At 42.2% G+C, this 22,572-nt stretch overlaps 6 protein-coding genes across 6 annotated transcripts; all 6 read left to right on the top strand.

Annotated features, from left to right (window-relative positions):
• Nucleotides 1-29: 29 nt before the first annotated feature.
• Nucleotides 30-4,255, top strand: PHYBLDRAFT_172962 (hypothetical protein; the record flags this gene model as incomplete). Its single annotated transcript, XM_018436907.1, has 4 exons — nt 30-900; nt 1,110-2,383; nt 2,415-2,441; nt 3,338-4,255. The coding sequence occupies 4 exons, from the start codon at nt 30-32 to the stop codon at nt 4,253-4,255; spliced, it is 3,090 nt and encodes a 1,029-aa protein (XP_018286576.1).
• Nucleotides 4,256-4,811: 556 nt separating this feature from the next.
• PHYBLDRAFT_150126 (hypothetical protein) lies at nt 4,812-5,723 on the top strand (the record flags this gene model as incomplete). The annotated part of the gene is made up of 1 exon (XM_018432408.1): nt 4,812-5,723. One exon carries the CDS (start codon nt 4,812-4,814, stop codon nt 5,721-5,723), a length of 912 nt encoding a protein of 303 aa, XP_018286575.1.
• Nucleotides 5,724-9,597: 3,874 nt separating this feature from the next.
• PHYBLDRAFT_150124 (hypothetical protein) lies at nt 9,598-10,503 on the top strand (the record flags this gene model as incomplete). The annotated part of the gene is made up of 1 exon (XM_018432407.1): nt 9,598-10,503. One exon carries the CDS (start codon nt 9,598-9,600, stop codon nt 10,501-10,503), a length of 906 nt encoding a protein of 301 aa, XP_018286574.1.
• A 2,210-nt stretch (nt 10,504-12,713) lies between these two features.
• On the top strand, nt 12,714-13,823 carry PHYBLDRAFT_74080 (hypothetical protein; the record flags this gene model as incomplete). The annotated part of the gene is made up of 1 exon (XM_018442975.1): nt 12,714-13,823. The coding sequence occupies one exon, from the start codon at nt 12,714-12,716 to the stop codon at nt 13,821-13,823; it is 1,110 nt and encodes a 369-aa protein (XP_018286573.1).
• An 895-nt stretch (nt 13,824-14,718) lies between these two features.
• Nucleotides 14,719-15,624, top strand: PHYBLDRAFT_74079 (hypothetical protein; the record flags this gene model as incomplete). Its single annotated transcript, XM_018442974.1, has 1 exon — nt 14,719-15,624. The coding sequence occupies one exon, from the start codon at nt 14,719-14,721 to the stop codon at nt 15,622-15,624; it is 906 nt and encodes a 301-aa protein (XP_018286572.1).
• A 3,716-nt stretch (nt 15,625-19,340) lies between these two features.
• On the top strand, nt 19,341-20,534 carry PHYBLDRAFT_150120 (hypothetical protein; the record flags this gene model as incomplete). Its single annotated transcript, XM_018432406.1, has 3 exons — nt 19,341-19,794; nt 19,866-20,221; nt 20,520-20,534. The coding sequence occupies 3 exons, from the start codon at nt 19,341-19,343 to the stop codon at nt 20,532-20,534; spliced, it is 825 nt and encodes a 274-aa protein (XP_018286571.1).
• Between the last annotated feature and the right edge of the window lie 2,038 nt (nt 20,535-22,572).

Here is a 22,572-nt window from a genome sequence, read left to right as displayed (position 1 = left end):
ACATCACGCCATCTGCATTCTCAATCCCAATGGCCAATTTGCAAATCGGCAACATGCAGGGATTGCCAACCGAGCTTACCTCATTCCTGACAACATTGCAGGCACAAATCATGAATGTGCAAAACAGAACCGACCAGTTGGAGCGACTTGCAGCAGAGAATGCAAGACTAACTACTGAATTAGACCATGCTAGAACAACAATTGCTAATCTGCAGAAGCAATTAGGATCTCAGAGTGCATCTGAAAAAAACTTTTCAGAAATTTCACTTTCGAACCCAGCCGGCGCAGTAGGTGCTCCTGACAAAAACAAAGAACCAGGTCTGGAAGCCTCCACTTGGGCTACTAAAGCCAGTGTTTCTCTTCCTGTAACTGCCCCAAAAATGTCTACTGTTCCCTCTGCTCACCGTATTGCAGCTTCTGTTCGTATGTTTGCTCTTCCCTCTGGTCCTTCAGGTTATGAATATGTTTATATTCCAAGATCAAGACGCCTTAAGCACAAAGAAGTCCGTTCCTCTCTCCGCACTCTTGGTGTGGATTCTTCTCGACTTTTGGACATTAACTTCCCAGCCAGAGGTGTCATTGGCATCCTTGTTCATGTCCAGTATGCTGATACATTTAAGGCCAAACTGACAACTGCTTCTGTTGAGATTTTGGACGCATTTGATCCACTTGATCCTGATAATGTTGCTGATCCCAAGTATGCATCTCTGTCCACTCATGAACTTGCCAACACTGCTGCCATGCTTCACCATGATAGATGTCTCCAAGCCCTACAGTTCTTGCGCCCACACGTTGCTATCCCAGTTGGTCACTTCTTTTGTGAGGAAGGGTGGATCAGTGAAGATGAAATACCAACACGTACTACTCTTACCAATGCTACTGGCGGGTCTTTGTTCAAACGTCAGCGCAGCTCATCAGTCACTATGTCTGAATGAGTAATCTCAATATCGGATTATGGAATGCCAATGGCCTGCAACCCAGAGCCATTCAAGATACCCTTCAACACTGTCAGTCCTTACATATGCTCTTCATTACAGAAACATGGCTTCTCTCTCCCTCACATCTTCCCACATCATGGTCACAAATTCACTTGTATGGGTCTCCTGTAGCTGGCACATATAGGGGCTCTATGGGTGTTTCTGTTCTCATATCACCTCACTGTCCTTATGCCGTCACTCAAATACCTATGCCCTCCAAATATGCTCTGGCTGTCAAAATTGGCTCACTCAGAATTGTATGCTTATATCTTCCACCAAATATGCCCACTCATGATGTCCTACATGTACTCTCTTCCATTCCTTTAACATATGATACCATTCTTTGTGGTGACTTCAATGCAAGACTTGGCTCTGTTACTGGTGACTATGCATCAAATTCTCGTGGACTGGCACTATGTTCTTGGATAGAAGAGAGATCTCTATCAGTTGTAAATGCAGATCTTGCACCTTGCATACCAACATATATTTCTTTCCGCAACAACTATGAAATCAGCAGTATTATTGACCTCTTTATAACTAATATGCCACTCATCAATCCTTCTCTTCATATTGCTACTGACTTGTCTCTTGGATCAGATCATCGCCTTTTATCACTTTCCTTTACCTATGATCTACAGCACTCTACCAATATGCCACCACCATTACGCAAGACATGGAACCTCTCACGCCTCAATGAACCTGATGTCCATGCTCTTTATGCTCATACCTTCAATCAAAACTCGACCTCCCTCCTTTCCACCTTGCAAGACATTGTTCAGAATCCACCACTCACTAGACCCAACATTGATGCTATCACTGATGAGTTCAATTTACTCATTTATGACTCATTAAATAGCTCAATTGGACATCGACCCTCTCGCCCAAATCATTGGAAATCCTTCTGGAATGTAGCTTTGCAAACAGCAGCAGATCGTCGTAACCAATGTTACAAAAAATGGCGCCTGGCAATAGGTATTGACAAAGTTGTTTGGTGGACTAAACACAAGCATGCACAGGCCGAATTCCGATCTCAGGTTCAGCAAGCAAAACGTCAGTCTTGGCATGTCTTTTGTCAGTCTATGGAACGTGACTTCAGCAAAGCAACATCAAAGATAAAGCAGTTAAAACGCCGTAGACAGCCGCAACATACTTTCCAGCACGATGATGGACCAGCCGTAGCAGCAGCAACAATGTGTGACTATTTGGCAACAGTATATAGTGGACATATACTTCCAGCAACCCGACCACCAGCACCAATGACCACTTGTAACAGTGTGCCTTTTGCCTCTGATGACTCTCCCTTTACCTCACCAATTGTAGAGGAATTCATGCAATTTATGCCTAACCGCAAGGCACCAGGACCAGACCTTATCAGAGCTGAAATGCTAAAACCTATAAAAACACATGTCTCACCCATTCTTACTTTATTATTTACAGTTTGCTGGCAATGGTCATATGTTCCAAGTTTGTGGCGCCAAGCCCAGGTCTTCCCAATCTTCAAGAAGGGTAGTCCAACTGACCCGGCAAACTACCGACCAATCTCCTTGACCTCTGTACTGCGTAAGCTTTTTGAGATGTGTATAGCCCCCCAGTTGCACAAGTACTCTCCTCCTTTGGATGTGGCTCAAGGTGGTTTTCGTCCTCGCCGTGGTGCTTTGGATCAAGCTCTCTGTCTCCATGATCTGATGAAAGCCTATTATCACCGTCATAAGCACTACCCTGTTGTTGCATTTCTGGATATCAAGGCTGCCTATGATACAGTGGATCGACGAATCATCTGGCATGCTTTACAAAAACGTTGCACTCCACCGGCACTTTTGGGTCTCTTGGTTAACATGTTTGACAATGTCTCTATCTGTGTCCTTTTGGGTAACTTTTCTTCACACTCGTTCTCACCTGCCACTGGGGTTCTCCAAGGTTCTGTCCTCAGTCCACATCTGTATTCAATATATATCAACTCCCTGCCCCCATTGCTCCGCACAGTTGCTCACTCACAAACTACAACCCATGTTCCATCACCCTCTCCTACCTCATTGGATGCATATAATGCTCTTCTTGCTCCTTCAGGTGTAGATGGCTTTGGACATATTCATTTCTCAACACCCATCAATTCTCTGCTCTTTGCCGACGATGTAGCTATTTTTGGTTCTCTTTCAGACGTTCAGGCCATGCTAGACCTTGCTGCAGACCACTCTCTTACTCTTGGATATCGATGGAGCCCCACCAAATGTGAAGTTATATATCCCAAAACACGTGCAAGCTCGCCAGTTTCTCTTCTTTTATATGGTCAAGTTCTCCCTGCCACTGACCTGTTTATTTATCTGGGTGTTCCTTTTGCCAATAAGGGTATTTCTTCCAAGTCCATTGCCACTCATAGACGTTCTGGTACACTCGCTACAATGGCAACCCTAAACTCTGTTGGTGCTTGTCGTTCTGGTTTTTCTCTGCTGCTCAGTTCACGATTGTATAAGACCTTTGTCCGCCCAAAGTTTGAATATGGTTTGGCAATCTCCACTCTACTGAAGCAAGATATCAAAGTGCTGGAGTCCATTCAAGATAAGTGTCTTCGCATGATTGTTGGGGGGCATGCCACGTCCTCTACAATTGTGTTAAAGCACATCTGCAATCTGCCAAGTATGAAGTTTCGTGCCGATGCTCTTATGGCCAAGTTCTGTATAAGATCACGCTTTTTGCCAGCCCAGTGCCTTCTGTCTCTTTTGCACCGTCATCATACCGTCTATTCTTCACTTGTCTCCTTGGGAAAAACCCGTCTTCTGTCCAATCTCCCTCCAACACTCAAACTTCGAAGCCCTAGTGCTGTAAAAAATCATTTTGAAAGCATTAGAGAAGCTGGATTTGCAACCTTTCTCCAGTCTAATACGCAAGTTCTCATTCAAGCATGCCGCCCAGTTCTTGGAGTTGATCCAATCTTGTTTTTGCCAGCCTCACGTGTGGAACGTAGCCGTTTGATTCGTTGGAGAATGGGGTGGTTACCAGGCAAACCAAAGGAATGTCCTTGTGGATCAGATCACACCTCACGCCGCCATTTGTTGGATTGCCCACTTGTTCCTATGGCACTATTTGAACAGTTGCCTCAACCTGACCAAGATCAGATACACAGAATTGATTTTGCCATCACATCCTTGCCTTTGTCATCTCAAGAACCGCGACCTGCTTACTGGATACCACTGCTGACTATTCTCTGGCACATAGATGTTATATGTAATCCTGATGGTGACTATTCACATGAGACTGAACATGGTGCTCTTTGGATATAATTTAGACTTTTTCTTTTCTTTCATAGCTCTTCACTTTTCATTGTTCTTTACTCCCTTTATCTCTCTTCTTTCTCTTTTGTCCTTTGCTGTCTGAAAAGTTCTTTGTTCTGCAATTCTGTCTCCTCCCTTTCACTGTTACAACTATTTTCACAGCTGCAAAGTGGAGAGCAGATTCAGCCATTGAAGCTAGTATGATTTGATCTTCTCTTTCCCCTCTCTTTTTTTTGTCTTTTGTGATCCCTTGGGACTTTTTTATATCTTCTTTTTGTACTTTGGAGGCTATATGATCTATAGATCGCCAGCAATATCTCCTTTAATAAAATATAATCTTTAACCTGAGCTACATCCCCGATCTCTCTTTCACGTAAGCTACTGTTACACAAGACATAACAAAAATTGGTTGCATCCATACAAAAGCTTCATCAATCCGTCCTACATCTTGTTCAAAACGTTACATCCATTGTCAAAAACATTGCATCCATTACCACTGTTGCCTTATCTATCAGCAGAAAAAATTTCAGCCGATTCCGACAACTCTTCATTTTTGCGATCTCAAATGTCAACATTGCTGCCATCCTCTGTCATGCAGGGAATGTCACCCGATCTCGCCTCATTTCTGGGGAACATGCAGGCCCAATTCATGTCACTACAACAACGTACCAATGAACTTGAATCTCTTGCCGCAACTAATGCTAGATTAACTGCTCAATTAGTTAATGTGGAAAAGCTAATTGCTGATCTCAGATCTCAATTAGCATCTCAGGGCAATTGCCAAATTACAACAAATGCATCAACATCATCTGCACCAACCACACCCAAGGAGCCTGGCACTGAGGCTTCTACATGGGCTACAACTGCTGCTGCTGCTCACAACTCTGTTGTTGTTCCTACTGCTCTTTCTGTTTGCAAGACTCCAAGACCTCCTTCTGTTCGCCAGGTTGCTGCTTCTGCTAGAATGTTTGCCATTCCCACTGGTCCCAAAGGATATCAATATGTGTATATCCCACGTTCACGTCGTCTCACACATAGAGAAGTGCGCAACTCTTTGAAAACACTTGGTGTTGATACTGGCCGCATCTTGGATATCAATTTTCCTGCCAAGGATGTAGTTGGCATCCTAGTTCACAACCAGTATGCTGAGAAATTCCAGACCACTCTGACCACAGTTGCCATTGAGATCTTAGATGCGTTTGACCCTTTGGATCCCAAAAACATTGCAGATCCCAAATATAAGTCTCTTTCTGATTCAGAGCTAGAAGAAGTTGCTGCTGAACTTCATTCTGATCGTTGTATGAAGGCTCTCAAGTACCTTCGTCCTCATGTTGCTGTTCCTGTTGGTCATTTCTTTTGTGATCAAGGCTGGATCTCTAAGGAAGATATTCCTGTCCATTCTGTTTCTGGTCCTGGTGCTGGTATTCATGATTTCCAATCACCATCTCGTCGTACCTCTGTTGCAATGTCTGAATGAGTGAAATCTCATTAGGACTTTGGAATGCTAATGGTCTGCAGCCTCGTGCAATTTATGATGTTCTTCAACACTGTCACTCTCTACATATGCTTTTTATCACTGAAACATGGCTTCTTCCCCCATCTCGTCTCCCCACTTCTTGGTCCCAGATTCATCTTTATGGTTCACCTGTAGCTGGCAACTACAGAGGTTCTATGGGTGTTTCTGTTCTTATTTCTCTATCTTGTCCTTATCCTGTCACTCAGATTCCTATGTCATCTAATTATGCTTTAGCCATCAAGATTGGTTCCCTCAGAATTGTATGCCTGTACTTACCACCCTCTATGTCCACCCATGATGCTCTTGCAGTTCTCTCATCCATTCCTTTGACCAATGACACTATTATCTGCGGCGATTTTAATTCACGTTTGGGTTCACTTACTGGTGACTATGCTACTAACACTCGAGGTCTTGCTCTTTGTCAATGGTTAGAAGAACGTGCTCTTACTGTTGTCAATGGCCAGCTCTCACCATGCATACCTACATTCATTTCATTCCGCCAAAATGTGGAGATAAGCAGTATCATTGATCTGTTTATCACTAATATGTCCCTCACCAATGCCACTCTCAACATTCATACCGACCTCTCACTCAACTCTGACCACCGTCTGCTTTCACTTTCATTTACATATGCCATCAATCCAACATCACATGCACCACCACCATCTCGCAAAACATGGAACCTCTCACGTCTTCAAGAACCTGATGTTCTCAAACTATATGCCCACACATTTGTCACTAATTCCACCAACCTCAAATCCACTTTGCAATCGACCTTTGAACACCCTCCTTCCTCACGTCCACCAATTGATGCACTAACTGATGAATTCAACTCACTCATTTATAATTCTTTAAGTAGCTCAATTGGCAACCGTCCTCCCCGTCCTTCCCACTGGAAAAAATTCTGGAATCCAGTACTTCAAGCAGCTGCAGAGCACCGCAATTTCTGCTACAAGAAATGGCGCCGTGCATGTGGTATAGACAGAATTCATTGGTGGGATAAGCATCTCAAAGCGCAGGCAGAATTCCGACATCAAGTGCAATCATCTAAGCGCCAATCATGGCATGCTTTCTGCAAATCAATGGAACAAGACTTTTCCAAAGCAACATCAAAGATCAAGCTACTCAAACGCCGACGGCAGTCTCAGCACATGTTTCAACATAGTGATGGACCAGCAACAGCAGCAACAATTATGTGTGAGCATCTTGCATCTGTATACAGTGGCAGTATCCTCCCAGATCAGCGTCCTCCTCCTCCTCTTCACAGTACTAGTCTGCCTTTTGCCTCTGCCAACTCGCCATTTGTTTCTTCAGTGGTAGAGGGATGCATGCAATTTATGCCTAACCGCAAGGCACCAGGCCCAGATCACATCAGAGCAGAAATGTTGAAAGTAATTCGACCACAAATTGCTCCACTACTCTCACTCTTGTTCACCATCTGTTGGCAATGGTCATATGTACCTGTTATTTGGCGTCAGGCTCAAGTTTTTCCCATTTACAAAAAGGGAGATCCATCAATTGCTGCTAACTATCGACCTATTTCACTAACTTCTGTTGTGCGGAAACTGATGGAAATGTGTATTTCTCCAGTGCTTCACAAGTTTTCCCCTCCTCTGGATGTTGCTCAGGGTGGTTTCCGTCCTAGACGTGGTGCCATGGACCAAGCTCTCTGTCTGCATGACCTCATGAAAGCACACTTCCACCGCCATCACCATTATCCTGTTGTTGCATTCTTAGACATAAAGGCAGCTTATGATACAGTAGACCGACGAGTCATTTGGGATGCTCTTGCTAGACGTCACACACCACCAGCTTTACTTGGACTTCTTGTCAATATGTTTGATAATGTCTCTATATCTGTTCTTCTTGGCAACTTCTCTTCTCATTCTTTTTCTCCCACCACAGGCGTCCTTCAAGGTTCCGTTCTCAGTCCACATTTGTATTCAATCTATATCAACTCCCTGCCACCAATACTCCGCACAGTTGCATCACCACTCACCTCAACACATATCCCATCAACCTCTCCTTCCTCATTGGATGCTTACAATTCTCTTCTTGCCCCATCAGATGTGAATGACTTTCAACACATTCACTTGCCTACTGCCATTAACAGTCTTCTTTTTGCTGATGATGTTGCTATCTTTGGCTCTGTCACTGATGTTCAGAGTATGCTTGACCTTGCTGCCCAACACTCCTTCCAGCTTGGCTACCGTTGGAGTCCTTCAAAATGTGCTGTACTCTATCCTCCTTCACGATCTTTACCACGTTCTACTATCTCTCTGTATGGCGAGTTGCTTCCTGCAGTAAATGAGTTTATATACTTGGGTATACCTTTCTGTAACAAAGGCATCTTTGGACCGTCTGTTGTCACTCATCGTCGTTCTGGAGCATTGGCTGCTATGGCAACTCTTACTGCTGTTGGTGCATGTAGATCTGGTTTCAGTTTGCTCTTAAGTTCACGTCTGTTCAAAACCTTTATACGACCAAAATTCGAGTATGGTCTTGCAATCACATGTCTTTTGCAAAAAGATGTTTTACTTCTAGAGAAAATTCAAGATAAATGCTTGCGAATGATTGTTGGTGGCCATGCAACTTCATCTACTGCAGTCTTGAAACATATCTGCAACCTGCCCAGTATGGCTTTTCGCGTTGACATTCTCAAAACAAAATTTTGTCTTCGGGCACACACTCTTCCTTCTGGTTGTCTTCTCTCTCTGCTCCATTCTCATCATCTCCAAGCATCAACACTATCCACTCTTCACACAAACCCTCTTTTTGCCAGCATTCCCCCTGATCTTAATTGCTCCAGCCGCATAAAACTATCCAAGCACTTTGAGTCTTTTAGACAAGAAAAGTTTGCTCACTTTCGTCTCACCAACACTAAGATTCTCATCCAAGCTTGCCGCCCTCTTCTTGAAGTTGATCCTGTATTGTTTCTTCCTGCTACACGCATAGAACGTGGCCGTCTAGTACGTTGGAGAATGGGCTGGTTGCCTGGTAAGCCAAAGGAGTGTGCATGTGGCTTTGATCATACTTCAAGACGCCATCTCCAATTCTGCATCACAATCCCATCTCAGCTGTTCTCTCAACTTCCAGCACCACCCACAGATGAAGACAACATCATTGACTTTGCTATATCAGCACTACCAATCTCGTCTACACATCCAAGCCCTCTATATTGGAAAGCTCTTCTTACAATACTATGGCATATTGACATGCTATGCAATCCTAATGGCAACTACACACATGAAACCGATCATGGTTCTCTCTGGCACTAGCTCTAATAATTTAATATCTGTTTTCTTTTACTTCTTTTCTTCTTATTTTTGTCTTCTCATTCATGAAAGGTTTCTAGATCTGCAATTCTGTCTCCTCCCTTTCACTGTTACAACTTTTTACACAGCTGCAAAGTGGAGAGCAGGTTCAGTCTTTTAGCTTAGTATTGTTTATTTCTCTTCTTCTATTCATTTTTTTGTCTTTTGTGATCCTTTTGGACTTTTTTTTTTCTTTTTCTTTTGTACTTGGGAGGCTATATGATCTATAGATCGCCAGCGATATCTCCTTAATAAAAATAATCTTTAACCTGAGCTACATCCCCCACTGCTCTTTCGCTTAAGCATTTTATTTACCTGGTTTCAAGATTTTATTTTTGACGAATCCACATATAAAGTGTATCCATCCATCAACATCTTTACGCAAAACGATACATCCATCACGAAAAACGTACCTCCCATTGCCAAAAGTAGTGCAGTCCTTGTCCTTGGTATCCCAGCTGTCAGCAAAAAAAATTTCAGCTCAATTAGACAACATCACGCCATCTGCATTCTCAATCCCAATGGCCAATTTGCAAATCGGCAACATGCAGGGATTACCAACCGAGCTTACCTCATTCCTGACGACATTGCAGGCACAAATCATGAATGTGCAAAACAGAACTGACCAGTTGGAGCAACTTGCAGCAGAGAATGCAAGACTAACCACTGAATTAGACCATGCTAGAACAACAATTGCTAATCTGCAGAAGCAATTAGGATCTCAGAGTACACCTGAAAAAAACTTTTCAGAAATTTCACTTTCGAACTCAGCCGGCGCGGTAGATCCTCATATCAACAACAAAGAATCAGGTCTGGAAGCCTCCACTTGGGCTAGTAAAGCCAGTGTTTCTCTTCCTGCAATTGCACCAAAAGTGCCTACTGTTCCCTCTGCTCGCCGAATTGCAGCTTCTGTCCGTATGTTTGCTCTTCCCTCTGGTCCTTCGGGTTATGAATATGTTTATATTCCAAGATCAAGACGCCTTAAGCACAAAGAAGTCCGTTCCTCTCTCCGCACTCTTGGTGTGGATTCTTCTCGACTTTTGGACATTAACTTCCCAGCAAGAGGTGTCATTGGCATCCTTGTTCATGTCCAGTATGCTGATACATTTAAGGCCAAACTGACAACTGCTTCCGTTGAGATTTTGGACGCATTTGATCCACTTGACCCTGATAATGTTGCTGATCCCAAGTATGCATCTCTGTCCACTCATGAACTTGCCAACACTGCTGCCATGCTTCACCACGATAGATGTCTCCAAGCCCTTCAGTTCTTGCGCCCACACGTTGCTATCCCAGTTGGTCACTTCTTTTGTGAGGAAGGGTGGATCAGTGAAGATAAAATACCAACACGTACTACTCTTACCAATGCCACTGGCGGGTCTTTGTTCAAACGTCAGCGCAGCTCATCAGTCACTATGTCTGAATGAGTAATCTCAATATCGGATTATGGAATGCCAATGGCCTGCAACCCAGAGCCATTCATGATACCCTTCAACACTGTCAGTCCTTACATATGCTCTTCATTACAGAAACATGGCTTCTCTCTCCCTCACGTCTTCCCACATCATGGTCACAAATCCACTTGTATGGTTCTCCTGTAGCTGGCACCTATAGGGGCTCTATGGGTGTTTCTGTTCTCATATCACCTCACTGTCCTTATGCTGTCACTCAAATACCTATGCCCTCCAAATATGCTATGGCTGTCAAAATTGGCTCACTCAGAATTGTATGCTTATATCTTCCACCAAATATGCCCACTCATGATGTCCTACATGTACTCTCTTCCATTCCTTTAACACATGATACCATTCTTTGTGGAGACTTCAATGCAAGACTTGGCTCTGTTACTGGTGACTATGCATCAAATTCTCGTGGACTGGCACTATGTTCTTGGATAGAAGAGAGATCTCTATCAGTTGTAAATACAGATCTTGCACCGTGCATACCAACATATATTTCTTTCCAAAACAACTATGAAATCAGCAGTATTATTGACCTCTTTATAACTAATATGACACTCATACACCCTTCTCTTCATATTGCTACTGACTTGTCCCTTGGATCAGATCATCGCCTTTTATCACTTTCCTTTACCTATGACCTACAGCACTCTACCAATATGCCACCACCATTATGCAAGACATGGAACCTCTCACGCCTCAATGAACCTGATGTCCATGCTCTTTATGCTCATACCTTCAATCAAAACTCGACCTCCCTACTTTCTACCTTGCAAGACATTGTACAGAATCCACCACTCACTAGACCCAACATTGATGCTATCACTGATGAGTTCAATTCACTCATTTATGACTCATTAAATAGCTCAATTGGACATCGACCGTCTCGCCCAAATCATTGGAAATCCTTCTGGAATGTAGCTTTGCAAACAGCAGCAGATCGTCGTAACCAATGTTACAAAAAATGGCGCCTAGCAATAGGTATTGACAAAGTTGTTTGGTGGACTAAACACAAGCATGCACAGGCCGAATTCCGATCTCAGGTTCAGCAAGCAAAACGTCAGTCTTGGCATGTCTTTTGTCAGTCTATGGAACGTGACTTCAGCAAAGCAACATCAAAGATAAAGCAGTTAAAACGCCGTAGACAGCCACAACATACTTTCCAGCATGATAATGGACCAGCTGTAGCAGCAGCAACAATGTGTGACTATTTGGCAACAGTATATAGTGGACATATACTTCCAGCAACCCGACCACCAGTACCAACAACGACTTATAACAGTGTGCCTTTTGCCTCTGATGACTCTCCCTTTACCTCACCAATTGTAGAGGAATTCATGCAATTTATGCCTAACCGCAAGGCACCAGGACCAGACCATATCAGAGCTGAAATGCTAAAATCTGTAAAAACACATGTCTCACCCATTCTTGCTTTGTTATTTACAGTTTGCTGGCAATGGTCGTATGTTCCAAGTCTTTGGCGCCAAGCACAAGTTTTCCCCATCTTCAAGAAGGGTAGTCCAACAGATCCAGCTAACTACCGGCCAATCTCCTTGACTTCTGTACTGCGTAAGCTTTTTGAGATGTGTATAGCCCCCCAGTTGCACAAGTACTCTCCTCCTTTGGATGTGGCTCAAGGTGGTTTTCGTCCTCGCCGTGGTGCTTTGGATCAAGCTCTCTGTCTCCATGATCTGATGAAAGCCTATTATCACCGTCATAAGCACTACCCTGTTGTTGCATTTCTGGATATCAAGGCTGCCTATGATACAGTAGATCGACGAATCATCTGGCATGCTTTACAACAACGTGGCACTCCACCAGCCCTTTTGGGCCTCTTAGTTAACATGTTTGACAATGTCTCCATCTCTGTCCTTCTGGATAACCTTTCTTCACACTCATTCTCACCTGCCACTGGGGTTCTCCAAGGTTCTGTCCTCAGTCCACATCTGTATTCAATATATATCAACTCCCTGCCCCCATTGCTCCGCACAGTTGCTCACTCACAAACTACAACCCATGTTCCATCACCCTCTCCTACCTCATTGGATGCGTATAATGCTCTTCTTGCTCCTTCAGGTGTGGATGGCTTTGGACATATTCATTTCTTAACACCCATCAATTCCCTGCTCTTTGCCGACGATGTAGCTATTTTTGGTTCTCTTTCAGATGTTCAGGCCATGCTAGACCTTGCTGCAGACCACTCTCTTACTCTTGGATATCGATGGAGCCCCACCAAATGTGAAGTTATATATCCCAAAACACGTGCAAGCTCGCCAGTTCCACTTCTTTTATATGGTCAAGTTCTCCCTGCCACTGACCTGTTTATTTATCTGGGTGTTCCTTTTGCCAATAAGGGTATTTCTTCCAAGTCCATTGCCACTCATAGACGTTCTGGTACACTTGCTACAATGGCAACCCTAAACTCTGTTGGTGCTTGTCGTTCTGGTTTTTCTCTGCTGCTCAGTTCACGACTGTATAAAACTTTTGTTCGCCCAAAGTTTGAATATGGTTTGGCTATTTCCACTCTGCTGAAGCAAGATATTAAAGTTCTGGAGTCCATTCAAGATAAGTGTCTTCGCATGATTGTTGGGGGGCATGCCACGTCCTCTACAATTGTGTTGAAGCACATCTGCAATCTGCCAAGTATGAAGTTTCGTGCAGATGTTCTTATAGCCAAATTTTGTATCAGATCACGCTTTCTGCCTGCCCAGTGCCTTTTGTCTCTTTTACACCATCATCATACCATCTATTCTTCACTTGCCTCCCTGGGAAAAACCAACCTTCTGTCACATCTCCCTCCAACACTCAAACTCCAAAGCCCTAGTGCAGTAAAAAACCATTTTGAAAGCATTAGAGAAGCTGGATTTACAACCTTTCTCCAGTCCAATACACAAGTTCTCATTCAAGCATGCCGCCCAGTTCTTGGAGTTGATCCAATTTTGTTTCTGCCAGCCTCACGTGTGGAACGTGGCCGTTTGATTCGTTGGAGAATGGGATGGTTGCCAGGCAAACCAAAGGAATGTCCTTGTGGATCTGATCACACCTCACGCCGCCATTTGTTGGATTGCCCACTTGTTCCTGTGGCACTATTTGAACAGTTGCCTCAATCTGACTATGACCAGATACACAGAATTGATTTTGCCATCACATCCTTGCCTTTGTCATCTCAAGAACCGCGACCTGCTTACTGGATACCACTGCTGACTATTCTCTGGCACATAGATGTTATATGTAATCCTGATGGTGACTATTCACATGAGACTGAACATGGTGCTCTTTGGATATAATTTAGACCTTTTCTTTTCTTTCATAGCTCTTCACTTTTCATTGTTCTTTACTCCCTTTATCTCTCTTCTTTCTCTTTTGTCCTTTGCTGTCTGAAAAGTTCTTTGTTCTGCAATTCTGTCTCCTCCCTTTCACTGTTACAACTATTTTCACAGCTGCAAAGTGGAGAGCAGGTTCAGCCATTGAAGCTAGTATGATTTGATCTTCTCTTTCCCCTCTCTTTTTTTTGTCTTTTGTGATCCCTTGGGACTTTTTTATATCTTCTTTTTGTACTTTGGAGGCTATATGATCTATAGATCGCCAGCAATATCTCCTTTAATAAAATATAATCTTTAACCTGAGCTACATCCCCTTGTTCTTTACTCCCTTTATCTCTCTTCTTTCTCTTTTGTTCTTTGCTGTCTGAAAAGTTCTTTGTTCTGCAATTCTGTCTCCTCCCTTTCACTGTTACAACTATTTTCACAGCTGCAAAGTGGAGAGCAGATTCAGCCATTGAAGCTAGTATGATTTGATCTTCTCTTTCCTCTCTCTTTTTTTGTCTTTTGTGATCCCTTAGGACTTTTTTATATCTTCTTTTTGTACTTTGGAGGCTATATGATCTATAGATCGCCAGCAATATCTCCTTTAATAAAATATAATCTTTAACCTGAGCTACATCCCCACTGCTCTTTCGCTTAAGCATTTTATTTGCCTGGTTCCAAAATTTTATTTTTGACGAATCCACATATAAAGTGTATCCATCCATCAATATCTTTACGCAAAACGATCCATCCATCACGAAAAACGTACCTCCCATTGCCAAAAGTAGTGCAGTCCTTGTCCTTGGTATCCCAGCTGTCAGCAAAAAAAATTTCAGCTCAATCAGACAACATCACGCCATCTGCATTCTCAATCCCAATGGCCAATTTGCAAATCGGCAACATGCAGGGATTGCCAACCGAGCTTACCTCATTCCTGACAACATTGCAGGCACAAATCATGAATGTGCAAAACAGAACCGACCAGTTGGAGCGACTTGCAGCAGAGAATGCAAGACTAACTACTGAATTAGACCATGCTAGAACAACAATTGCTAATCTGCAGAAGCAATTAGGATCTCAGAATGCACCTGAAAAAAACTTTTCAGAAATTTCACTTTCGAACCCAGCCGGCGCAGTAGGTGCTCCTGACAAAAACAAAGAACCAGGTCTGGAAGCCTCCACTTGGGCTAGTAAAGCCAGTGTTTCTCTTCCTGTAACTGCCCCAAAAATGTCTACTGTTCCCTCTGCTCGCCGTATTGCAGCTTCTGTTCGTATGTTTGCTCTTCCCTCTGGTCCTTCAGGTTATGAATATGTTTATATTCCAAGATCAAGACGCCTTAAGCACAAAGAAGTCTGTTCCTCTCTCCGCACTCTTGGTGTGGATTCTTCTCGACTTTTGGACATTAACTTCCCAGCCAGAGGTGTCATTGGCATCCTTGTTCATGTCCAGTATGCTGATACATTTAAGGCCAAATTGACAACTGCTTCTGTTGAGATTTTGGACGCATTTGATCCACTTGACCCTGATAATGTTGCTGATCCCAAGTATGCATCTCTGTCCACTCATGAACTTGCCAACACTGCTGCCATGCTTCACCATGATAGATGTCTTCAAGCCCTACAGTTCTTGCGCCCACACGTTGCTATCCCAGTTGGTCACTTCTTTTGTGAGGAAGGGTGGATCAGTGAAGATGAAATACCAACACGTACTACTCTTACCAATGCTGCTGGTGGGTCTTTGTTCAAACGTCAGCGCAGCTCATCAGTCACTATGTCTGAATGAGTAATCTCAATATCGGATTATGGAATGTCAATGGCCTGCAACCCAGAGCCATTCAAGATACCCTTCAACACTGTCAGTCCTTACATATGCTCTTCATTACAGAAACATGGCTCCTCTCCCCCTCACGTCTTCCCACATCATGGTCACAAATTCACTTATATGGTTCTCCTGTAGCTGGCACCTATAGGGGCTCTATGGGTGTTTCTGTTCTCATCTCACCTCACTGTCCTTATGCTGTCACTCAAATACCTATGCCCTCCAAATATGCTATGGCTGTCAAAATTGGCTCACTCAGAATTGTATGCTTATATCTTCCACCAAATATGCACACTCATGATGTCCTACATGTACTCTCTTCCATTCCTTTAACATATGATACCATTCTTTGTGGTGACTTCAATGCAAGACTTGGCTCTGTTACTGGTGACTATGCATCAAATTCTCGTGGACTGGCACTATGTTCTTGGATAGAAGAGAGATCTCTATCAGTTGTAAATACAGATCTTGCACCGTGCATACCAACATATATTTCTTTCCAAAACAACTATGAAATCAGCAGTATTATTGACCTCTTTATAACTAATATGACACTCATACATCCTTCTCTTCATATTGCTACTGACTTGTCCCTTGGATCAGATCATCGCCTTTTATCACTTTCCTTTACCTATGACCTACAGTACTCTACCAATATGCCACCACCATTATGCAAGACATGGAACCTCTCACGCCTCAATGAACCTGATGTCCATGCTCTTTATGCTCATACCTTCAATCAAAACTCGACCTCCCTACTTTCTACCTTGCAAGACATTGTACAGAATCCACCACTCACTAGACCCAACATTGATGCTATCACTGATGAGTTCAATTCACTCATTTATGACTCATTAAATAGCTCAATTGGACATCGACCGTCTCGCCCAAATCATTGGAAATCCTTCTGGAATGTAGCTTTGCAAACAGCAGCAGATCGTCGTAACCAATGTTACAAAAAATGGCGCCTAGCAATAGGTATTGACAAAGTTGTTTGGTGGACTAAACACAAGCATGCACAGGCCGAATTCCGATCTCAGGTTCAGCAAGCAAAACGTCAGTCTTGGCATGTCTTTTGTCAGTCTATGGAACGTGACTTCAGCAAAGCAACATCAAAGATAAAGCAGTTAAAACGCCGTAGACAGCCACAACATACTTTCCAGCATGATAATGGACCAGCTGTAGCAGCAGCAACAATGTGTGACTATTTGGCAACAGTATATAGTGGACATATACTTCCAGCAACCCGACCACCAGTACCAACAACGACTTATAACAGTGTGCCTTTTGCCTCTGATGACTCTCCCTTTACCTCACCAATTGTAGAGGAATTCATGCAATTTATGCCTAACCGCAAGGCACCAGGACCAGACCATATCAGAGCTGAAATGCTAAAATCTGTAAAAACACATGTCTCACCCATTCTTGCTTTGTTATTTACAGTTTGCTGGCAATGGTCGTATGTTCCAAGTCTTTGGCGCCAAGCACAAGTTTTCCCCATCTTCAAGAAGGGTAGTCCAACAGATCCAGCTAACTACCGGCCAATCTCCTTGACTTCTGTACTGCGTAAGCTTTTTGAGATGTGTATAGCCCCCCAGTTGCACAAGTACTCTTCTCCTTTGGATGTGGCTCAAGGTGGTTTTCGTCCTCGCCATGGTGCTTTGAATCAAGCTCTCTGTCTCCATGATCTGATGAAAGCCTATTATCACCGTCATAAGCACTACCCTGTTGTTGCATTTCTGGATATCAAGGCTGCCTATGATACAGTAGATCGACGAATCATCTGGCATGCTTTACAACAACGTGGCACTCCACCAGCCCTTTTGGGCCTCTTAGTTAACATGTTTGACAATGTCTCCATCTCTGTCCTTCTGGATAACTTTTCTTCACACTCATTCTCACCTGCCACTGGGGTTCTCCAAGGTTCTGTCCTCAGTCCACATCTGTATTCAATATATATCAACTCCCTGCCCCCATTGCTCCACACAGTTGCTCACTCACAAACTACAACCCATGTTCCATCACCCTCTCCTACCTCATTGGATGCGTATAATGCTCTTCTTGCTCCTTCAGGTGTGGATGGCTTTGGACATATTCATTTCTTAACACCCATCAATTCCCTGCTCTTTGCCGACGATGTAGCTATTTTTGGTTCTCTTTCAGACGTTCAGGCCATGCTAGACCTTGCTGCAGACCACTCTCTTACTCTTGGATATCGATGGAGCCCCACCAAATGTGAAGTTATATATCCCAAAATACGTGCAAGCTCGCCAGTTCCACTTCTTTTATATGGTCAAGTTCTCCCTGCCACTGACCTGTTTATTTATCTGGGTGTTCCTTTTGCCAATAAGGGTATTTCTTCCAAGTCTATTGCCACTCATAGACGTTCTGGTACACTTGCTACAATGGCAACACTAAACTCTGTTGGAGCTTGTCGTTCTGGTTTTTCTCTGCTGCTCAGTTCACGACTGTATAAAACTTTTGTTCGCCCAAAGTTTGAATATGGTTTGGCTATTTCCACTCTGCTGAAGCAAGATATTAAAGTTCTGGAGTCCATTCAAGATAAGTGTCTTCGCATGATTGTTGGGGGGCATGCCACGTCCTCTACAATTGTGTTGAAGCACATCTGCAATCTGCCAAGTATGAAGTTTCGTGCAGATGTTCTTATAGCCAAATTTTGTATCAGATCACGCTTTCTGCCTGCCCAGTGCCTTTTGTCTCTTTTACACCATCATCATACCATCTATTCTTCACTTGCCTCCCTGGGAAAAACCAACCTTCTGTCACATCTCCCTCCAACACTCAAACTCCAAAGCCCTAGTGCAGTAAAAAACCATTTTGAAAGCATTAGAGAAGCTGGATTTACAACCTTTCTCCAGTCCAATACACAAGTTCTCATTCAAGCATGCCGCCCAGTTCTTGGAGTTGATCCAATTTTGTTTCTGCCAGCCTCACGTGTGGAACGTGGCCGTTTGATTCGTTGGAGAATGGGATGGTTGCCAGGCAAACCAAAGGAATGTCCTTGTGGATCTGATCACACCTCACGCCGCCATTTGTTGAATTGCCCACTTGTTCCTGCAACACTATTTGAACAGTTGCCTCAACCTGACCATGACCAGATACACAGAATTGATTTTGCCATCACATCCTTGCCTTTGTCATCTCAAGAACCACGACCTGCATACTGGATACCACTGATGACTATTCTCTGGCACATGGATGTTATATGTAATCCTGATGGTGACTATTCACATGAGACTGAACATGGTGCTCTTTGGATATAATTTAGAATTTTTCTTTTCTTTCATAGCTCTCCACTTTTCATTGTTCTTTACTCTCTTTATCTCTCTTCTTTCTCTTTTGTCCTTTGCTGTCTGAAAAGTTCTTTGTTCTGCAATTCTGTCTCCTCCCTTTCACTGTTACAACTTTTCACACAGCTGCAAAGTAGAGAGCAGGTTCAGTCTTTTAGCTTAGTATTGTTTATTTCTCTTCTTCTATTCATTTTTTTGTCTTTTGTGATCCTTTTGGACTTTTTTTTTTACCTTTTTCTTTGTTTACTTGGGAGGCTATATGATCTATAGATTGCCAGCACTATCTCCTTTAATAAAAATAATCTTTAACCTGAGCTACATCCCCCACCTGGAGTTCCTTCTGCCTGCCAGGTTGCTGCCTCTCAAAGAATGTTCTCTGACAAAACTGGTCCTGATGGTTTTGAATATGTTTATATTTCTTGGTCACGTTGTATTATGCACAGTGAAGTGTGCTGCTCTCTCCGCACTCTTGGTGTTGACACTGGTCGCCTGTTAGATATTAACTTTCCTGCTCGTGGGGTGATTGGCGTTCTTGTCTATGTCCAGTATCTTGAGGAATTTAAGTCCCAAATAGCTTGTGCTAAGGTCTCTCTTATTGACAGCTTTGATCCACTTGACCCCAAGAATGTTGCTGATCCCAAGTTTGCCAATCTGTCTCTTTCTGGTCTGGAAACCCAGACCTTAGTTCTTCAAAATGCTTGCTGCAGTCAGGCCCTTAAGTTTCTGTGTCCTCACCTTGTTCTCCCAGTTGCACACTTCTTTATCCAATCAGGATGGATTGATATTAAGGAAATTTCTGCCCATCCTATAGCTGAAAACTTTGGTGATACTCCAAACAAAAAACGTGCTCTTGATGCTCTCACTGCTATAATAGAATGAATGACCTTTCCATAGGATTATGGAATGCCAATGGACTTCTACCTCGTGCAATCAAAGACGTGCTCAACCACTGTCAATCTCTTCATATGCTGTTTATCACTGAAACATGGCTTCTATCCCCAGCCTGTCTTCCAACCTCATGGTCTCAATATCATCTCTATAGATCTCCTGTTGTGGGCAACTACCACGGATCAATGGGGGTGTTATTGTTAGTCTCTCCTTCATGTTCTTATGCTGTCACACAAATACCTATGCCCAACAACTATGCTCTTACTGTCAAGATTGGCACCCTTCGACTTATATGCCTTTACTTACCACCCTCTATGCCCACTCATGAAGCTCTTGATATCCTCTCACACTGCAAAAGGAGAGTGGATTCAGTCGAATTTTATTTTTTGAATTTTGGCAAAATTTGGAAAAATATTTCAAACACTATCGTTTTTCAATATATATTTTTCTTGAGATGTGAATTCGCAATTTTTTCTGATTATATTAAATAAACACAGATACAAACACAAATATTTATTAATTAGGCAATAAATTGCACAATTGTCTTAAAAAATATATGTTTTGATAGACTTGGCAGAAAAATAAAAAATAAAAATAAAATATTAAATGTTAAATGTAGTATTTAAGTATTTTTCTTGAAGGAAAAACTTGTTATTACAGATGCACCTTATTTAGATTCAATGATATTTTTATTACATCGCAAAAAATACAGATTTTTATTAGAATATAATAATGTATGATATATGACTTATTTTTAACACTATGGCTAAAAAAGTGGCAACATGTTACCACTTTGGTAGCATAACTGCCATTTCTTACATAATAAAAAATGGCAGATATGAGTCTGTATAGTGCGATTAGAGGCACAGTTGCCACTTTTTTTTTGAAAGACTGAGGTTCATTCCTTTTTTTTTAGTTTTTTTTTGGTTTTTTTTATTTTTGGTTTTCTTTTACGCCCCCCCCCCTTTTTTTTTTGCTCTACTGTATCCAATACTAGTATATCATTTCGCTTTTTATTTGCCATATTAAATGAACCATTTATTGAATTGAATTAAAATGAATTGTAATGAATTGAATTGAATAAGATTTTGCTTCAATTTATGTTTTATTATATGATATTAATACTACTTAAAACCCATCTATTGGAACTTGCAAAAAAGACATGATATCATTTGGCTACTGTAGGGTATGCAGTAAAAACCCTTTATTCCAAAATCATTTCATGTGTTTCGAGTACTTCAATATAGACTAGATGACCTTTAATTCTTACTGGTTTCTATAAATATATCAATGTTAGAGAGAAAATAAATAAATAAACATAATGATATAGTGCTTACCTTTATGTAATACGTTTAATAGCTTCAAAGAATTTTTTTTACTCTAAAAATATATATATTAGAAAATATTATTAATATGTAAGCTTCATATGTCATTAAAAAATGTTAGTATATCTACAAGACAAGTGAAAAAAGCAGTGAGTATCACAAACTTATTACCAAATAAAACCTGAAAAAAAAGATTCGAGTCATACAATATAAAGTCTAGTTGAATTTAGTTGAAAACTGAATGAACATTGTTTTGTTAACACGAGATGTATATTATATCAAGGTACTTACATAGAATATAACACTTATCAAATACACTTCCAAAACTGAAATCACCAACAGAATCTTTGATTTCTACCCCCGAATAAACCATACATCAACTTCATTATGCTATATCTTCTCAAGAAGTTGACAAAATAAAACCAAACATTGTGTTGTTATAGAGAAATGTATATATATTATAGAATAAAAATAAAAAAAAATGAGGTTTAATATATGGTATGATGACCATGAGCTTTTATGACTGCTTTAACTCTGTCAGACATACTTACCACAAGAGTTTGCAGAACTCCAGGGTCAAGCAACTCCCATTCCTGAAGAATACAGGCCTTCAGCTCTTGCACATTGTTAATAGAGGGCTTTCTCTCTTGAACCTTGGCCTTTAGGGCATGACAGACATGCTCAATTGAGTTCAAATCTAGACTTTGCAACGGTCAGTAGTCAAATCATTTAATCTCCCAACGGTTTTTCCATCACGTTGTGTAGGACCCAGTATGATAGCTAGCACCATCTTCTTGGAATGTGAATATGATGTCATGTTCTTCATTCAATTTTTTGTACCAGGGATTGAAGTCCTTAGACAGACAATTGACGTATGAATCTTGGTCTACAGATCCTTTGATAAACGATAATGGCCCAATGCCACCAGCCCAGAAACAGCCCCATACCATCATGGAACCTTTTCCATACTTTTCTGCTGTTAGTGTATGGCGTTCCTGGTGCCTCTCCCCTCGTTTACAAATTACGGATGGGTCAGAATCATTGCCTTTCACCATGAACCTCGACTCATCTGACCACACCACTCTGCTCCAGTCTTCGATGCTAAAACTGGCCCTAGCTCTAGCCCAACGCAACCAATTCTTTTTCTGCTCATGGGTTAACTTTGGTTGAGATACAGGGGTGTAAGAACCAAAGCCTTTTGCTCGTAGGTATTGGATAACTGTCTGTCTACAGACAATAACGTCAGCAGCTCCCAAATTTGCCTGGTAGTATCCATAACTCTCAAAAGGATTACGTCTCACACTCAAACAAAGACTTGTAACGTCTGTTACACTAAGTTTCTTTGGTCTCCCAGGTCTGGTCTTTGTCTTGGCTGTTCCAGTAGTCTC

The sequence above is a fragment of the Phycomyces blakesleeanus genome (genome assembly GCF_001638985.1).
Source record: "Phycomyces blakesleeanus NRRL 1555(-) unplaced genomic scaffold PHYBLscaffold_24, whole genome shotgun sequence".
NCBI classification, from domain to species: Eukaryota; Fungi; Mucoromycota; class Mucoromycetes; order Mucorales; family Phycomycetaceae; genus Phycomyces; species Phycomyces blakesleeanus.
This window is presented reverse-complemented; position numbering and strand designations above follow the sequence as displayed.